At 40.1% G+C, this 16931-nt stretch overlaps 1 protein-coding gene across 2 annotated transcripts in view; it reads right to left on the bottom strand.

Annotated features, from left to right (window-relative positions):
• LOC107708452 (methylcytosine dioxygenase TET3-like) overlaps positions 1-16931 on the bottom strand; it is a 48421-nt gene that overhangs the window by 2990 nt on the left and 28500 nt on the right. The window contains exons 3-10 of one of the 2 annotated variants that reach the window (XM_016512691.1): positions 7196-9308; positions 7017-7107; positions 5933-6026; positions 5629-5837; positions 2851-3001; positions 1524-1613; positions 1193-1330; positions 777-1089 (exon numbers count right to left, since the gene is read on the bottom strand). In XM_016512691.1, the coding sequence (XP_016368177.1) occupies positions 777-1089; positions 1193-1330; positions 1524-1613; positions 2851-3001; positions 5629-5837; positions 5933-6026; positions 7017-7107; positions 7196-9308 (3199 nt within the window). The remainder of the gene's footprint in view (positions 1-776; positions 1090-1192; positions 1331-1523; positions 1614-2850; positions 3002-5628; positions 5838-5932; positions 6027-7016; positions 7108-7195; positions 9309-16931) is intronic. The other variant, XM_016512692.1, reaches the window with a different exon arrangement.

The raw sequence follows: 16931 nt of genomic DNA, 5'->3' as shown, positions 1-16931 counted from the left end.
CCACGGACGAAGCGGATTCCAGCCCGGGGTCGTCACATGTGGTTGCCACAAGCCCACCGGCCGCGGCGTTCTCAAGCCCGCCGGCCGTTCCTCACTCAATCAGTGATCAGTGGTTAAGTTGTATTTACAACACTATTCAAGAACAGTTCAACCCAAATATTCAGATGTGTGCAGCACATTTTGCGGTGGATGAGGACTGTTTCCTGGGAGAGTAGCCTACAATGCTATGTCTACAAACTCAAAAAGTGTACTTAAGTACAATGCTCAAGTAAATGTACTTAGTTACTGTCCGCCTCTGCCAATCAGCGTGCACCTCGCTTTTCAGAACGATGAGCTTTGTAAAAAACGGTGCGTTTCAGAAAGGCGGGGCATAGAGGAGCAACAATAATGTACATTATGTGGAAAATAATGTTTTTTTTTTTTTTACCTTAAACCGCATAAACACATTGCATTACACCAAATACACAACATAATGTTCTTTTTAGCAACATCATATGACCCCTTTAAAAAACCTGTTTTCAAAAGTTTGCATTTTCAAACCCCCCAAAAGGTGTTGTTGTGTAAATGACTGGCCAAAACGCATACGCTTTTTGTTGAAAATGGTGTCGTGTAAATGCCTCTTAAACCAGGGGTTTTCAAACCTCCCCAGCACTACACATTTTGAATGCAGTGCTGGTGAGGCTCCACGGAGAGCTGGAAAAATCCTGCCTTAAACCAACTTATACGCATCAAGAAGATGGCATGCCTCTTAAGAAGGAAGGCTGAACCAGGTATACCTTTAAGAGGCTCGTTCTTCACTTTTATAGGGGTGCCCTGCTTACTGTCCAGGCCGCTTAGTTTGTCAGCATGGGCTCTTTTAGCCTCCATCCTCCTCTTGTGTGCTGATTTGATGGGCTCGGCCAGCATCCTCACTTCTCTTGGGAAAGAAGAGAGGACCTGCATTGCCCCAGACTTTATCTTGGCCCACTGGCCCTCAGCATGGCCAAACTCATCCGTGTCAGAGATCCTGTAGAGCGGCAGGACGTGCAGCTGCTCATCCTCTGGAATGTTCCGCACTGCACGGTTATCCTCCTTGGTTAAAGTGCATACCTGTGGTTCACATGAGGCAAATGCATCTCCTTTTATCTCATTTAGAAAATGAAAAAGAAAGTATTAGAAGGACATTGACATTGATAGTGGAAGTAAGACTCACCACAGTGCTTCCATTGGTCATGTTTTGTGTGTCTCTGTGGGCATGTGCACAGAAGTCCACACACGCAGTCACACCAGAGAACGGTCGACCTTCACTCCTGCCCAGCCGACAGTCCTGCCCCTGCTGCTCCTGCTCCACCTGACGGGTTACAGATCATTATGATGCTTTCCTTACAAATGTACACAGGGCTCAGTCTTGGATGCTATAGAAATATCAACATAATCGCATAATCGACTAAATAAGCTAACTTTTTTTATTTACTGTTGAGTTCTGCTTTAGAGCAGTTTTAACATTGTGAGAGATTGTGACATTTTGATTATGCAATTCCTACCTGGTTCTGAAAGGCATCAGGAGCAAGTTTCTTGTACATGGGGGTCAAATCTGATGCCAGATTCTGCAAGTTTTTCTCCAACTTCGTCTCCTAACCACAAAATCAAACATTATTGCCATTTGAAGGATGAAATAAAAAATGACCATCAAGCATAAATACACTACCTTTCAAAAAATTTGGATTGGCAAGGATGCTGCAAGGATTTACTTAATTCAAAAATACAGTAATACAGCACATTTAAAGTAACTATTTTTAAAAAAAATACATTTTTAAAATTTAACTTTTTCTTGTGATGTAAAAGCTGAATTTTCAGCAGGCATAACTCATAACATGATCCTTCAGAAATCATTCTAATATACTGATTTGGTTCTCAAGACATTTCTTATTACTATCAATGTTGAATGCAGTTGTGCTGCTTAATATTTTTGTAGAGACCTTTTCTTCAGGATTATTTGATGGATAGAAAGTACAAAATAATATTTATTTGAAATATAAACTTTTTTTTTTACCATTACAAGTGCATTTACTTGCACTTTTCATCAATTTAATGCATCCTTGCTAATGAAAGTATTACTTTCTTTAAAAAACTCTTACTGACACCAAGTAGTTTTAGATGTTAATTCACTAAAATGTATTTATTATTATTATTTAATTTGTTTATTTGACAGGGACTACAAAAAATAGCCTGTGCATTGCGACTGCTGTTATCATTGTTTATATTAGGTTTTCACAGTACATTTGCAATATTGCAGGATGGCTCTAAAACGTGGATGTAGAAGATGCGCAAGATTACTACAATCTGCCGTACTTTACACAACATTGCTCCATCACTGCAAATTCAGGCACCCGTATCGTCTGAAAGTGTATAATCTATAATGAGGATAATTTACTCAAAAAGAAGGCGTGTTTGCATTGAAATTAATGAATGATTGAATGAATGAATGAATGAATGATGACAATTCACAAAGTCACAGTGCTATTTTAACGCATATTTCGCACCTGGTCAAACTTTATTGGTGGGGTTTTTGCAATGAAAAAACATCAGGCATGCAACACTTTTATGGATTCACCCATTGATTTAAGTCCACCATGTGAATGATTTTCTGTTAACTGTTTTACTTAGTGCCACTAGAGGGCAACAGGTTAAACTGGTTCAGGTAAACAAGGTAATTCAGGTATGCTCACACAGTATACTCTCACCAGAGTTGCACTCTCATTTAAAGCCACTATGGCAGGATTTTGAAGATCAGCATGATTCTTCCATAAAAAAGCATTTCTTTACACATTTGGACTGAGAATGTATTTCCCATGACCATCTAGTGCTCACCTCCTCAGGATAGTCTCCCTGCAGTCTGAACTTCCGGGGGATTTTGCTGCGTGCAAACTTGCAGCCATTGAAGTACATACTCCAGGAGCAACCAAACGAGAAAGAGGCACCGCAGGTCTCTGGGTCCAGACCCTGACACGCACATGTACGACTAACAGGAGAGATGAAGAAGGTAAGGTAAGTTACAGTGCAATACACTATAATATAAATTAATATAATACAGAACTTGCTGGTGGTGCTATTATATGCATGGAAATGTGGACTATGTACACATTAAATTATTAATGCATTTAACGCATCCCGAAAGGGGCCCACACCTGTATTGCATCTTATATTGCATTACATGACAAACGTGATGCAGGGCAATGACTTGTCGTGTAATGTAGCCTATAAGAATATAGTTATATGCCCCTAAAATTCAAGGATAAGAGGGCAAAAATGCCCCTATATGGGTTTTTGTCTTATATTTACATGATATAGTTTAGCAATATCACACAAGCAAGTTTTTTTTCTTCCAGAATATCTTCACGATTGAAAATGTGAAATTGATTTTATTAAACAGTTCAATAAACAATCAGTTAAAATTGTGTTAAATTTTAGTCAACGAAAAAAGTTCCAAACAAAGCTGCAGCGGAACTTGCTTCATTCTTGAATGAATCAGCTGTTTGAATGAATAATTTGAATGATTGACTGAATGACTCACTCATTATGACAGAATTTTTGCCATCTACTGGCAGTTCTACTTTCATATTGAGAGTATATATATATATATATATTTATATATATTTTTTTTTAATCATCAAGCTCATTAATACCCATTTGCTATCATTATTTATGCAATGCTGAATCAAATTTCTTTCTAAATCTACTTTTCATAATGTTTACTCTGTGATTTTCTCATCTAATGTAACAATGACTTTAAATGATAATTTGGGTGGTAATTTCTTGGCCTAATTTTTTCACAAATGAATTAACTTTTATGACAGAAATTAAAGGGTTAGTTCACACAAAAATGAAAATTAGGCTGCGTTTTACTCACCCCCGAGGCATCCTAGGTGTATATGACTTTCTTCTTTCAGACGAATCCAGTCGGAATTATATTAAAAATTGTCTTTGATCTTTCAAGCTCTATCATTGCAGTCAGCGGGTGTTGCATTGCTTCAGTCCAAAAGAACTTAAATAAAAATCACCTATCCATAAAAAAAGTGTCTCACACGGCTCCGGGGGGTGAACAAAGGCCTCCTGTAGCGAATCGATGCGTTTTTGTAAAAAAAGTATCCATATTCAAAATGTAATAATCACTTTAATCTAGCTTGCGCCGGCAGTTGTACACGGAAGCAGTTCCGGGAGCATGACATATGAGGTCAGCGTTGCGCATGCGCCGGTGAGTCTCGTGAAAACCAACGTTTGATTACAGGATCAAAAGAAGCAAAGTTTCCTTACTTTAACAAAGGAAAACCAGTCTCCTCTTGGCTTATATCGAAATCCTCTGACATTCTTCTTTACAAATCCTCGTTTTGTACTTCAAATTCTTGACCGTTGTTTTGGGTGAGTCTCGTGAAAACCAATGTTTGTTAACAGGATCAAAGGAAGCAAAGTTTCCTTACTTTAGCAAAGGAAAACCTCTTGGCTTATATTGAAATCCTCTGACATTCTTCTTTACAAATCCTCGTTTTGTACTTCTAATTTTTGACCGTTGTTTTGTTTTGATCTCTCCGCTGCGTTTCCGTGTGCGTCACATCTGAGCGGCGCATGCGCAAAGCCGACCTCATTCGTCATCCGCCCGAAGCTGCTTCCGTGTACAACAGTGAGCGCAAGCTAGATTCAAATGATTATTACGTTCTGAATATGGATATTTTTCTTACAAAAACACATCGATTCGCTACAGGAGGCCTTTGTTCACCCCCCGGAGCCGTGTGAGACACTTTTTTTATGGATGGGCACTTTTTATTTAACTTCTTTTGGACTGATGCATGCAACACCCGCTGACTGCAATGATAGAGCTTGAAAGATCAAAGACTTTCAATTTTTTATATAACTCCGACTGGATTCGCTGAAAGAAGAAAAGTCATATACACCTAGGATGCCTCGGGGTGAGTAAAACGCAGCCTAATTTTCATTTTTGGGTAAACTAACCCTTTAAGTTTTCCATTAAGGAGCTATAATTGTGCATTTTCTTACCTTTGTATGGGCAATTTTTGTAATAATGACCTTATTAAATATTAATAATAATTAATAATAATAAATAATAATGATCTTTTTAAATAAAATATATTGTGTAAAATATAATTAATAATGAATTAATTAAATCAATCAGAATGTTAAAAAAAATTTATATATATATATATCTCAACACCAACAATGACTTAGTTCATTACTTTTTTAATGTATTAGAAAATCAAGATTTCACTTAAGTTTATGATGAGAGAATTTGTGGAACTGCAGAACTATAAACGTCTCTGACTGGCCATCACATCACACTTTATTTTAATTGTGCAGTCATTTTTTGTCCTCATATCTTGAATTTTTTGTTCATTTTGGTGGAATTTTTGCCCTAAAATAATTTCTGACCCTGCTTTCTACTAATCTAGCCTGGTCTTTTCAGCAGTGAATGTACACTTATAAAATGGAGTGAAGGAGTTGGTGTAAAAGCTTAAAGAAAACACTTCCCAAACACTTCATCAAGAACAACCTCCAAATGTTCTTTTGTATTTGTTTGAGGGAGTGTGTACGTGAATCATTCCCACACACTCTGTCCGTATGTTACTTGTGACTCACTCCTCATTGAGGGCACAGCGGCGGCTAGTGGGCGAGCCATATTTGCAGAGAGTCTGTGTGAGCTCCTGGTACAGCCTGTCAGCCACACTGCGTGGGATCCCCTCCCAGGCCAGGATGAGAATGACTACCACTGCGTTCTGACAGCAGTGACCAGCACGCTGCCGCACAAGACACAACAACTTCTCTTCCTCACTTCCTCGACGTATGATCTGCAGAATTTAACACATGTGCACACAGTATATGAAGGAACTGACATTCTGCAAGCTCTACGCAGACTGATAGTTATTTCATGCGGGTCACTCACCCACTTGGCGATTGGGCAACCCTGTGAGCTCCGCCCCTCTTTGCCTGTATACACAACAACCTCCACACGGACTGCGTTGCCTTTCTCACCATATCTGTGATGAAAACACAGTGTTTATAGTGTTAAGCACACTTTTAACATTTTTTTGATGCCCCCAAATATGATTATCCCTTTGCAACAGACCTCCCTTCATAAAATACAAAGATACATATATTTTTATGTAAAAAGACTCATTTATAGTGTGTAAGAAAAAACTTACATGTGATAGTACAAAGAAATGTTGTTTCTAAAATTAAATAACTGACTTTTAAACTGTCACTGTTAATTGTCCCCACCATTACACAAATGTTAGATGTAAAACCTCAAATTCAGATTTTTTTCATGTAACTATATTAAGATCTGTGTTTCTCACTGTTAAAAATATATGCAATGAAGAACAGATCCATCTAGATTCAATATGCAAATATATGCAAAAAAGAACACCAATCAGAATTCAGTATTCAAATATTATAACATCATCATCATCATCATCAGGAGCATTTTGAATGGTGGGCATTTCAACAATATAACCAAAACAGAGATTTTCAAACTTTAATCTTACAAAGCAAACAAATGTTTAAATGGAGTCTGTATATTAATTTGTCTGAATTTAATTAATTGCAGAAGTGTAATATTTAGGGTTAGTCTGAAACTAACTCTAACCAGAAGGTGGGATAGAGGGGGGACGGGATTGGGAAAGGTCCCCGAGCTGCTACACATTGGATTGCTTATAAATATTAAACATTATAATTATTATTAAATAATAATAATAATAATAAACATTTTTATTTTATTCTTATTTTATTAAATACATGTATTCTTTTTTATTAAATATACTTATAATTTTTTATTTTAAACAAATATTTTTTTATATTTTTAATAAATATGAAACAATAATTGTAAAAATTATACATTTAAAATTAGGAAATTAGATGTATACATATACATTTAAAATTATACAGTAAAATTAATTAAAATGTGTATATTTTTTGTGTTGGATCCAGTGAAAACATTATTGCATGTAAACAACTGAGATCCACTTTACCTGTTCTCCATCATCTCTCTCACAGCTGCTACATTCGGGCCAGATCCAAGGTGAGTGTAGTACGGACCCTCCTCTTTTTCAATTATTTGTTCTGTAGAGGGAAATTGTGTTCATAGATGAACTGAAAGAAGTTCTAGCAAACTTTTATTTCAAGTTATGATATGGCTAATATGACTTACCCACACAGTCACAGGAGGGCAGCTCTGTGGTTTGTTTAGAGGGGGTGTTGAGGAGATTCTTGGTTGGTGTGTTCAAGAACCTCATTGGAGACTCCAAAAAGCTGTTGATCGTGTGCTTGGTAGGAGTCTGTTCTCCAGTGTATGCCACATCACCATTCTCCAAATGTACATTGGATGTGGACAACACTGTAACACCTCCAGACTTCTCCACTTTGTAAAATCCATTTTGATTTGTGTGCAAGTATTGATGATCATTAAAGCCGTTGGCTTTATGGTACATCCCTGGGCTTTGCGGCGAGTCTTTACAGGGTTCACTGGCCATGGTTTGCTGAGGTTGTTGTTTAGCACCATGATTTAGCACATCGTAGGTTTTCGATACCTGAGAAATCATTTGTTGTTCACATTCATGCCTTGGCCACTGGCTAGCACCTAGATGGTCATTTGTATGATTGTGAAAGAGCCCGTTTGGTGGTGGTAAAGAATGACTTTGAGCTCCATGCTCGTATTTAAAGTGAAAGCCGTTCTGCTTACCAGAACCTAAGATCGTTTCAAAGTGCTCTTTCTTCAGAGAGTTGCTGTAGTATAAGAGCTGCCTGTTCTTGTGATGAGCCTCCGCTATGTACTTTTTCAGGTCTATCTGCGCTTGTGGAAGAAACGGACTCCTCTTGTGCTGGAACCTCATCTTTTGTTGTGAAATGGCTTTCTGAATGGTGGCCTTGAGTGGGGTTTTCCTGTTGGGCGTCTTCTTGGCCAATGGAATCCTACAATGGTTGCCCTCGTCGATCTCAGCAGCTTTCTTCTTGGACATCCTGGGTTTTGATGGCGTCATTTTAGGTTTACTTTGCTTTTTTAAGTGCTGCCCCAAACAATTATGATTGTATTTCATGGTCTGAGTCGGCATACATTTCGGTGGATTGTTTGCAGAGACTTGCATCTGCCTGGATTCGATCATGAACGCAAGCTGCACCAATTGAGCTGCAACTTCCTCCTCATCCCTCTTTCTCGAGATTTGAGTCGCTTCTCCATGCTTATACTTCTTGAAAGTGCCTTCTAACCTGTCAGCTTTACAAAGTGCTTGGCCATTTCTGCGGTTCTCCGTGGTATACGATAGCTTTTCACATTCTGAGCTGGCCACCAGAAGATCCTTCAAGGAAAGTTTTCTGGAGGTAGATGCACAATGCTGATTTTGGGTGAAGTAGGTCGGCCTGTTCAGAGGGTTGCGGATGACAGAAGTCTGTTGCAATGATGAACTGATTACCGAGACCTTGTTAGAGAAAACATCTGAAACTGGTTTAGCCTCTCGAAGAGTTATGTGGTTGCTTGAAGTGGAGCATGTAGACGTTTCTTGTTGAGCGTCCTGACTCTGGTTTTCTGTTTCAAAGGGCACTGTTTGTGGGGTAGCTGCCAGTTGGGTCAAGGCCTCAATAGCTATAGCCTGATCAACACTAATATTCCTATGCTGGACCAGAGACTGGACACTGAGTAAAGATAGTGCAATGTTATCATTCTGAGGAGGTTCTTCTGGACTTTCTCCTTGATTTAACTGACACTGATATGGTTCTTCTTTTGGCTCAGTTTTTAAACACATGTCTGAGGCCTGAGGCCCAAAAAGCCTCTCCTCTAGACTTTTCCTGTCCGTACTGGAGAAGCAGACCACAGCTGCAAGCGTAGATAAAGCATCCTCGTAGCACCTGCTAGTTTCTAAGCGCTTTGAGTGCGGGTCATCAATCTCAACACATTGCTCCTCCAGTTTTATCTTCTTCAGAGGAACCATCTGTTCTTGAACGGACTTGGATTCACAACTTTTCTTAAACATGGATCTATGGAATGTGGCATGTGGCTCAGTGGGATCCACATGCCTCCCAGTGTTTGGTTTCATGTATTCAGCACCATTATGAGAGGTTAGAGAACTGTTGTGAGGGAGAAGTACATCAGTGGCCCTGGGCTCCTTTCCAGGAGGTGCTGGTAACAAGTCATGCTGGAGAGGTGTGGGAACATCAGGTGGAACATTGTGTGTTAAGGATACGTAATGCGCCTCTTCCTCTGGTGCCGCACAGGTCTCCTCCATCTGCTCTGAGCTTGTGCCATTTACTGAATTTGCCTCCGACTCAACCTGCAGTGGAAAAATATAGAGATGCTTCAGCATGTTTCGGCTGTGGTGTGAAGCAGGACATAATGCAATTGGTCATCACAACTTATGACAGCTGGTGCCACAGTGGACCATGGCACAGAACTTGGGGTGATTAAGCAATTCATGAAAAACACTTTTTTTATTTTCTTTTTCTGTGTTATGTACTAATATGTTAAAACATTATTGTACATAATATCTATACACAAAATGTGTACTTTGTTAAAAGGTTTGTGCCAACTTGAAAAACTATAAAGAGTGAGTGACATAATTTCTAATAAGCATTTCTTCAATATTCACAATATGGCAATTAATTAATTCACAATAACAACAACATTTTCTGAGGAATTTATAAATGGATCAGGATGATTAATTCTTATTTTTTTAACAATTTTAAGTTACACTATGTGACTTTTTTTATATAACAAAATGTTATTAATGAGAGTTATTCATTAATCTTTCCATCTTTCAAATCCTGCCATTACTTTACCAAAATATACTTTGATAAACCTATAATAATTATTTATATTTTAGACCTGTCACATCATATCTATAGACAGAGAAATGTAGAGTGAAGCTGAAAGTTTGTGCTGGATGAGTCAAAACGCTAGTTACAAACATAACTGTGGTTCTATGACTAAGTGGAAGACCGCCAGTGGCAGTACTGAAAGCACTAGTGGAAAATTCGTCATGCTCGCGTTTGACCGAGAACAGAATAACAAAGTTGTCACCTTGTAACTCGCATCGCGTCTTGAGCTATAATAACCCCTAACACGTCATCTCGACCTCTAGATCATTCTCGTGATACTGAATGACCAGAAACTTTGGTGGTGCAAACTGCTACGTTTGTAACTAGCGTTCTATTTCCTTTCGCTCCAGACCACCAGAGGCAGTGCTGAAAGCACTAGTGGAAGACGAATACCTACGCAGTCACGAGGAATCCCCTTGCGAAGCCTCTGTACAGGGAGATAGCACTGCAACACACACCGCTGGCAAGGGAGTCAAATTTAATCTGTAAAAACGAGAAAACATGCAAGCTGAACTCCAAGTTGCTGCAGCACAAATCTCAGAGAGCGACACTCCCTTGAACGCCCAAGATGTTGCCAAAGCACGAGTAGGGTGACAGTGGAAAGATGAAGGTACAGACTCATATGCATGAGAACTTACCTGCGTCACCCAGTGTGCCAGTCTCTGTTTGGAAAGTGCAGCACCCCTGCACACATTGCTAAAACAAACAAACAATTGGCCAAGAGAAATGTGGTCTTAAATGACAGCAATTTAATATCAGACTTTGATATTGGCTCAAATGAAGTGAAGTGAAGTGACGTGACGTGTGGCCAAGTATGGTGTTCCATACTTGGAATTTGTGCTCTGCATTTAACTAAGTGTTCCAAGTGCACACACACACTGCAGCTAGAACACCAGTCATAAAACACTTTCCACTTACAAGCGTACAACTTTCGTGTGGATTCAGCACGAGCATTTTCCTGTCCCTCTGTGAACACTCCAAGAGTAACCTGGCGGTCCTAGAGGCAGTTTAAATCAGTTTAAATCGGTCTGAATGTGGATGCCAAACTTTCCCTCTTAACTGACTCAGTAGGTCTGATCTGCTGGGCAGATGACAAGGTTGTCCTACTGTCAGAGAGAGAAGAGTCAGAATCCATGGCCTTGCAGGCCAATGTGGAGCCACTAACAGCAGACGATGGCCACATTCGCGCACTGGACACTAAGTCATCCAAGTCAGTGGTAGCGGGGAGAAAGTACACAGGATCATGTCTGGCCAATCATGGGCTAGTGCATCCAGACCCACAGATCCTGATTTGTCCCTCAGGGAGTACCAATGAGAGCAGTAAGACGTTTGACTGTCCGCGAACACATCTACTACTGCAGTCCCATAAGTCCTCCATATTATCTGCACCATTTCCGGGTGTAGAGTCCAGTCTCCCTGTGACTGCCACGTGAAAGAGCATACGTGGCCTGATTAAGTCGGCCTGGTAGATGCACTGTCTGGAATGAAAGTAGGTTGGTCTGACCCAGACAAGCAGTTGCGAGCCACCTGAAGTGCACTCTGTGATCTTGTGCCTCCCTGATGATTGATATAAAAAATTGTCTCCCTGTTGTCTGTGCGTACCAAAACATGTTTTCCCCTGAGAACAGACTGAAAATGAAGAAGGGTAAGAAACACTTCTGCCAACTCTAGAACATTTATGTGCACTGTGTGTAGGGCCCCCTTCCAAGTGCCATTCACTCCTCTTCTGTGCCAGACTCCACCCCATCAGAGAAGACTGGCATCTGTCCTGATGACCTCCCACTGAGCAGGTGGAGGTCCCAATGGAACTCCTCTGAAGAGAAATTGCTTCTGCGACCAAGGTGCTAGAGCTCGCATGCAACGATGTGTGACTCTGATCTTTGTATATTTGTCTCGTACTGGACACAGATGCTTTTGAACAAGCCATCATTGGAATGGCCTGAGCCAAAGCAATCCCAGTGGTACTACTTTTGTTGCTGCTGTGAGCTTTCTCAAGAGTCTCATAAGAGAAATGTAGCGCTGAGAATGGCCCACCCGAAGGCACCCTACATGCCAGCATTGTGACAGAGTTGAGAGCAAGACCTATGAAATTGGTTGTCTACATTGGTACAAGTTTGGATTTTTCCCAATTCACAGAAATCCCTAAAGCTCCAATATGGTCCAACAGATGACGAGCTTGATCGATTGTTTGCTGGGGTGATGCTGCACAGACAGGCCAGTTGTCCAGGTTTGGCAATACCCTCATGCTATTCCTTTGGAGTGGTTCCAATGCCGCCTCTGCAAACTTTGAAAAAACTCTTGGTGCTAGAGCCAGGCCAAACAGAAGAACCCTGAACTGGAATATCTGACCCATGAACGCAAACCAAAGGAATCGCATCCTTCAAATCGATCGTCACAAATCAGTGTTTTGGCATAACTGCTTGCAACACATTTGCTGTGCGCAACATCTAAAATGGAAGGAACTTTAGAAAGTGATTGAGATTTCTCAAGTCTAAGATCGGTCGAAACCCGCCGTCATTCTTGGTGACCAGAAAATAAATGGAAAAGAATCCCACGGGGTGAACTTGAGGGTCGACAAACTCTATGGCACCCTTGTACAGCAATACCTGAACTTTGTGCGCAAGTGCCTCTGCCTGGCATGGATCGTGATCTATTGTCTGTCTCACGGCAGTATGAACAGGAGTCAACAGCAAAACTGTATACGGTACCCTCTTGAAAGGGTAGTCGTGTAACCACTGATTTGTTTTTATTGATCTCCAACGCTCCAGGTGACTTTCCATAAAACAGCCCACTGTTGACATCTGTGCATCAACGATCCCATGGATGCTTTTCAGTAGAGGTGGGGGGACATTGCTGAGGGCCTGGGTGTCATGCATGAGACTGATGTCCACGCAGTTGAGACCCAACAGGCCTAGGAGGTTGAGGAGCTTGTGGATTCTGATGCTGGAAATGCTGAGGAGGTCTATATGAAGATCTTGCACCAACATTGTGATAATGGACACCAGAGGCTGTTGGAGGTGGCCTGGATCCTGAAGCTGTCCCCACATGACGGGAACGCATTTCAGAGACTGACACACCCAAGGCTTCCTGTGCAGCTGGTCCAAAGTTTCGACCCAAAACTAATGGCAGTCATTGAAAATTGTTTCAACACACCTCTGGCAAGGAAGATTGAGCTAACCTGCCTTTGAGCTTGCACAAGAGTGCCTAAAGCGGTGCTACAGTGACTGGCAATAACACCCATGGCTTGTAAAGAGAGTTCTGTTAGTTCTGTTACTAATGGGTCAGATGAAGCTTCGCTCAGAGAGGAATGTAAAGCTACAAGCATGTGCGCCAAAGAATTGGAAACACAGCCAAGGCTTGCTGTAGAATTGTATGCACGGGACAGTAGGTCATCAGTGCGTCTGCACTCGACATTGGGACAGCGCACATTTTCACGAAGTGCCTCATCAGGAGATACAATGAATGCTGCCACACTAGATTCTATAGGTGGCATGCTACCAAGTCCCACTATGTCTGGGTCCTGCATCACAGCCAGAATGCGAGCCAACTGATCAGGGCGTGTGGCCTTTTAATGAGTTTTGTAATGCTGACACCAATACAGATGTGAACTCTTGGCACTGACGCTTGGTAAAGGATGTTCTCTGTGCACAACGTAAAATTCTGAAAAAAAAAATTCTCAAAACTTACAGTTGCCTGAGGAGGATCCAGATTGATGTGGGCAAGCATCTAGTGATGCAACAACTGAAGACAACCCACCTGACTTCTCAGACACGGTCTCACTGCCAGAGTGAAGCGATTTATCTGCAAACAAATTTTCTTCAGCTCCAATAAAATCCACATTACTGGAGTCAGAGGCAGCCACTGACATCAAATCTAACGGTGTGATGCACGATTCAATTTGAGCCTTGTCTTGTACCTCCATATTAGGCTGAGCTTTAGCAAAGAGAGGCTGTAACATCTCTACTGCAGAAGAGAGCTGGTCAACTTTGCGTTCTAAATCAGAAGATTTTTCTTTTTTTTTACTTTGAAATGTTTGTTTATGCTTACGATCGACTGCAGAGACACTGGAGGAAAGTAATAAAAAATAAACTTCCCAATCATGATAGTAGACCCACCAGACGTGATCGATGCACAGCGAGAGGCATTATGGCGCATTCCGGGCATAGGTCAGACATCGCCTCTTTAAGATGATCCACACCAAGACACGTGGACACTGACGATGTCCATCCATGATATCCATTACATAAGGGCAGGTAGAACATCTAAGTGTATCCATTTTGAATCAATACTCACCTTAAATTAGGGCTGCACGATAAATCGCATGCGATTGTCATGCGCATCTCATCAGTAAAGCCGGTTCTGTGATTAGTAGTAAATCTACATCACGTGCTTTCAGATGGAGCGGCATTTAATACACAGAGCCGTAGTTCGCTGACAAGCTACGCAATATCGCGTTCATAATAGAATTTTATTCATCTGCGATCAATGCAGGCAAAAACGAAACAGCTCGCCAATATCTTACAGAACTCTTCAGCAGCAAGCTAAACAAAATATCGTCACAACAGATTCAATCAAGTGATTAGTCAACCGAGAATAAGGAAGAGGTCGAGATGATGTGTTAGGGGGGTTATTATAGCTCAAGATACGTCATGAGTCATGAGGTGACAACTTTGTTATTCTGTTCTCGGGTCAAGCACGAGTATGAGGGATTTTCCACTAGTGCTTTCAGCACTGCCTCTGGCGGTCTGGAGCGAAAAGAATTAGAACTTTAATGTAGATAGAATATAAAATGCAGTTTTATTTTTTTAACTGCTAGAGAGACAAAAATTTACAGCGTAGGTTTAAGGAAGGAAAGAAAACAATGTTTTAGTTTTTTATCGTAAACTCTGTTGGTATGCCTTTTGTGAATATGTTTGTGTGGTTTGTGTATGTACAATAATGCATTTGACAGAAGCTTCTATCCAAAGAATTTTGACACTTCATGGATTTTCCTGAGAATTGAACCTATGACCTTTGTGTTGTTAGCACTATTTGTGCTGTTTGAGCTACAGCAATGCTGTACATGCAATTAAACATGCATGTGCATGTATTTAAAACAATAAAAATCAAGTTGCACATTTTTAAAAGTAATTAAGAGACAATTAATCATACTACATTGTAAAATTTGCCCTAATTTAAATATACCACAATGTGAACATTATTAGTAACGCTCATTATAGCTTCATAATTGTTTTTCCATACCAAAAAAGAAAAAAAGCAATGAAAAGAAAAACTGCACGTGAGAGCCTTCACAGCATGCCGGCTTTACTGTAACCTAAGTACCTCTCATAAAACACAATTTTACAACCCATGTAAAGCAGTGTGCATGAGAAGATTAAATACTTGCAGGAGTCAGTCAGTCATTTTGTGAGAAACTGTGGTTTCAAGTTTTTCGTATTCATAAGCAAGTTAAATGTGTCTCTTAGTGCAGTGTGTAAATAAATTCAGCAGCACCAACAACGTAGTATTGAGGAAAACTCCTCCATGTATCATTAACACATATGCCAGGAGAGGGCTGATGCAACAGAGGGGTCGAAACAAGAGTGAGGCAATAACTTGGCAGCCGCTGCAACTGTTATTACTAGGGGGAATAGGAAGAGAATAGTAATCGGCTCCTCTGATGTTCCCATTCAGTAGTGAAACAAAAGCGGTCAGCCAGATGCTGAGTGAAACTAATTTCAATAAAGTAGTCTGAATAGGGATCTAATGGGAGCAGAGGAGTAAAGTATTTGAGTAAATGTAATTAATTACTGTACTTGAGTATCTTAGATATTACTGTACTTGAGTATCAAAGATATTAGTATCTTTTACTTCACTACATTTTTGAATAAGTATCTGTACTCTTTACTCCACTACGTTTGTAATGAGTGTTGCAATTACACATTACATTTTGCATGGCACCTAGCTTTTCCTGCAGCAGTTTATTTCTGCTACAAAATAAGTTATATCGCCAACTACAGGGCACTGAAAGAACTATATCTTGTGCAATTTGCCCTTACTCACCCAAACTTGTCAACAAGGCTACTTTACGTGAATGCGAGTTCCTTAGCAAGTAGTTCACAGGTGAATCACAGGTGTTTTACATATGAGAAGAGGACATTACTGTAGCCGGCAACAAGGCCGAAATCAGCACATCCCGTGCAAGAAGGCTTTGATTTTTTTATTTTACTTAAGATTATTTTATTTATCCATCATACTGAAGAGAACTGTTTGAAGCATATAGTTTTTTTGTTTTGTTTTTTTGCAATTTTGAGGTGTGGAGTTTGATTTTGGTTTTAGAAAATAAACGTGATTGTTCTCCTCACATATCAACTCTTCCTTGTTTTTCTCTTTGACTAGTGCATCTTTGAGCCTATGTTTAGTATAAGTAAAATACTTAAGTACTGTTCAAATCAGATACTCTAAGACTTTTACTCAAGTTGTTTTGGAATTGGTGACTTGTAATGGAGTAATTTTCACTGTAAGGTATCTGTACTTTTACTCAAGTATGGTTTTCAGGTACTCTTTTCAGCTCTGAATGGGAGGCCTTTGTAAATGGTTAGGTCTTCTGCTTCCTGCCACACAGAAGCCCACATTTTTGCTGTTATCAGCAACGCTTCATGCCTGCTGATCATGAGGTTTAATTTAGTCAAAAAATATATAAATACATGTTATACATATATATACATATATATACATGTTAAAAAACATGTTTTTGCAGGCTTGGTGAACAGAAGAGACTTCTTTAAAAAACATTAAAAAACTTTTGACTGGTAGTGTATAGTCAACTCATTTCTAGCTTTTAATTGGCTTAGAAAATAGATAGGCTACGAGTATGAATGAAACATACACTGCACGTAATGTTTAGCGCTGCGTGAATGTTCATCTCGCCTTAATTTGGGTCCGAATAAAACATCAGATCATGCACAGACTATTCTGTCTCTTTGAATTTAAATTTATATTTATTCACACCGGCTCTTGAAAACCTCTATGCGAACACACTTGCCCGAAAAAGTGCGGGGGACGAATTTACGTGATATTAAAAGTGGGGGGGACACGTC

The sequence above is a fragment of the Sinocyclocheilus rhinocerous genome, unplaced genomic scaffold (assembly GCF_001515625.1).
Source record: "Sinocyclocheilus rhinocerous isolate Xijiao unplaced genomic scaffold, SAMN03320098_v1.1 scaffold295, whole genome shotgun sequence".
Classification (NCBI taxonomy): Eukaryota; Metazoa; Chordata; class Actinopteri; order Cypriniformes; family Cyprinidae; genus Sinocyclocheilus; species Sinocyclocheilus rhinocerous.
The sequence above is the reverse complement of the archived record's forward strand: the minus strand, read 5'-3'. Positions and strand labels throughout refer to the sequence as shown.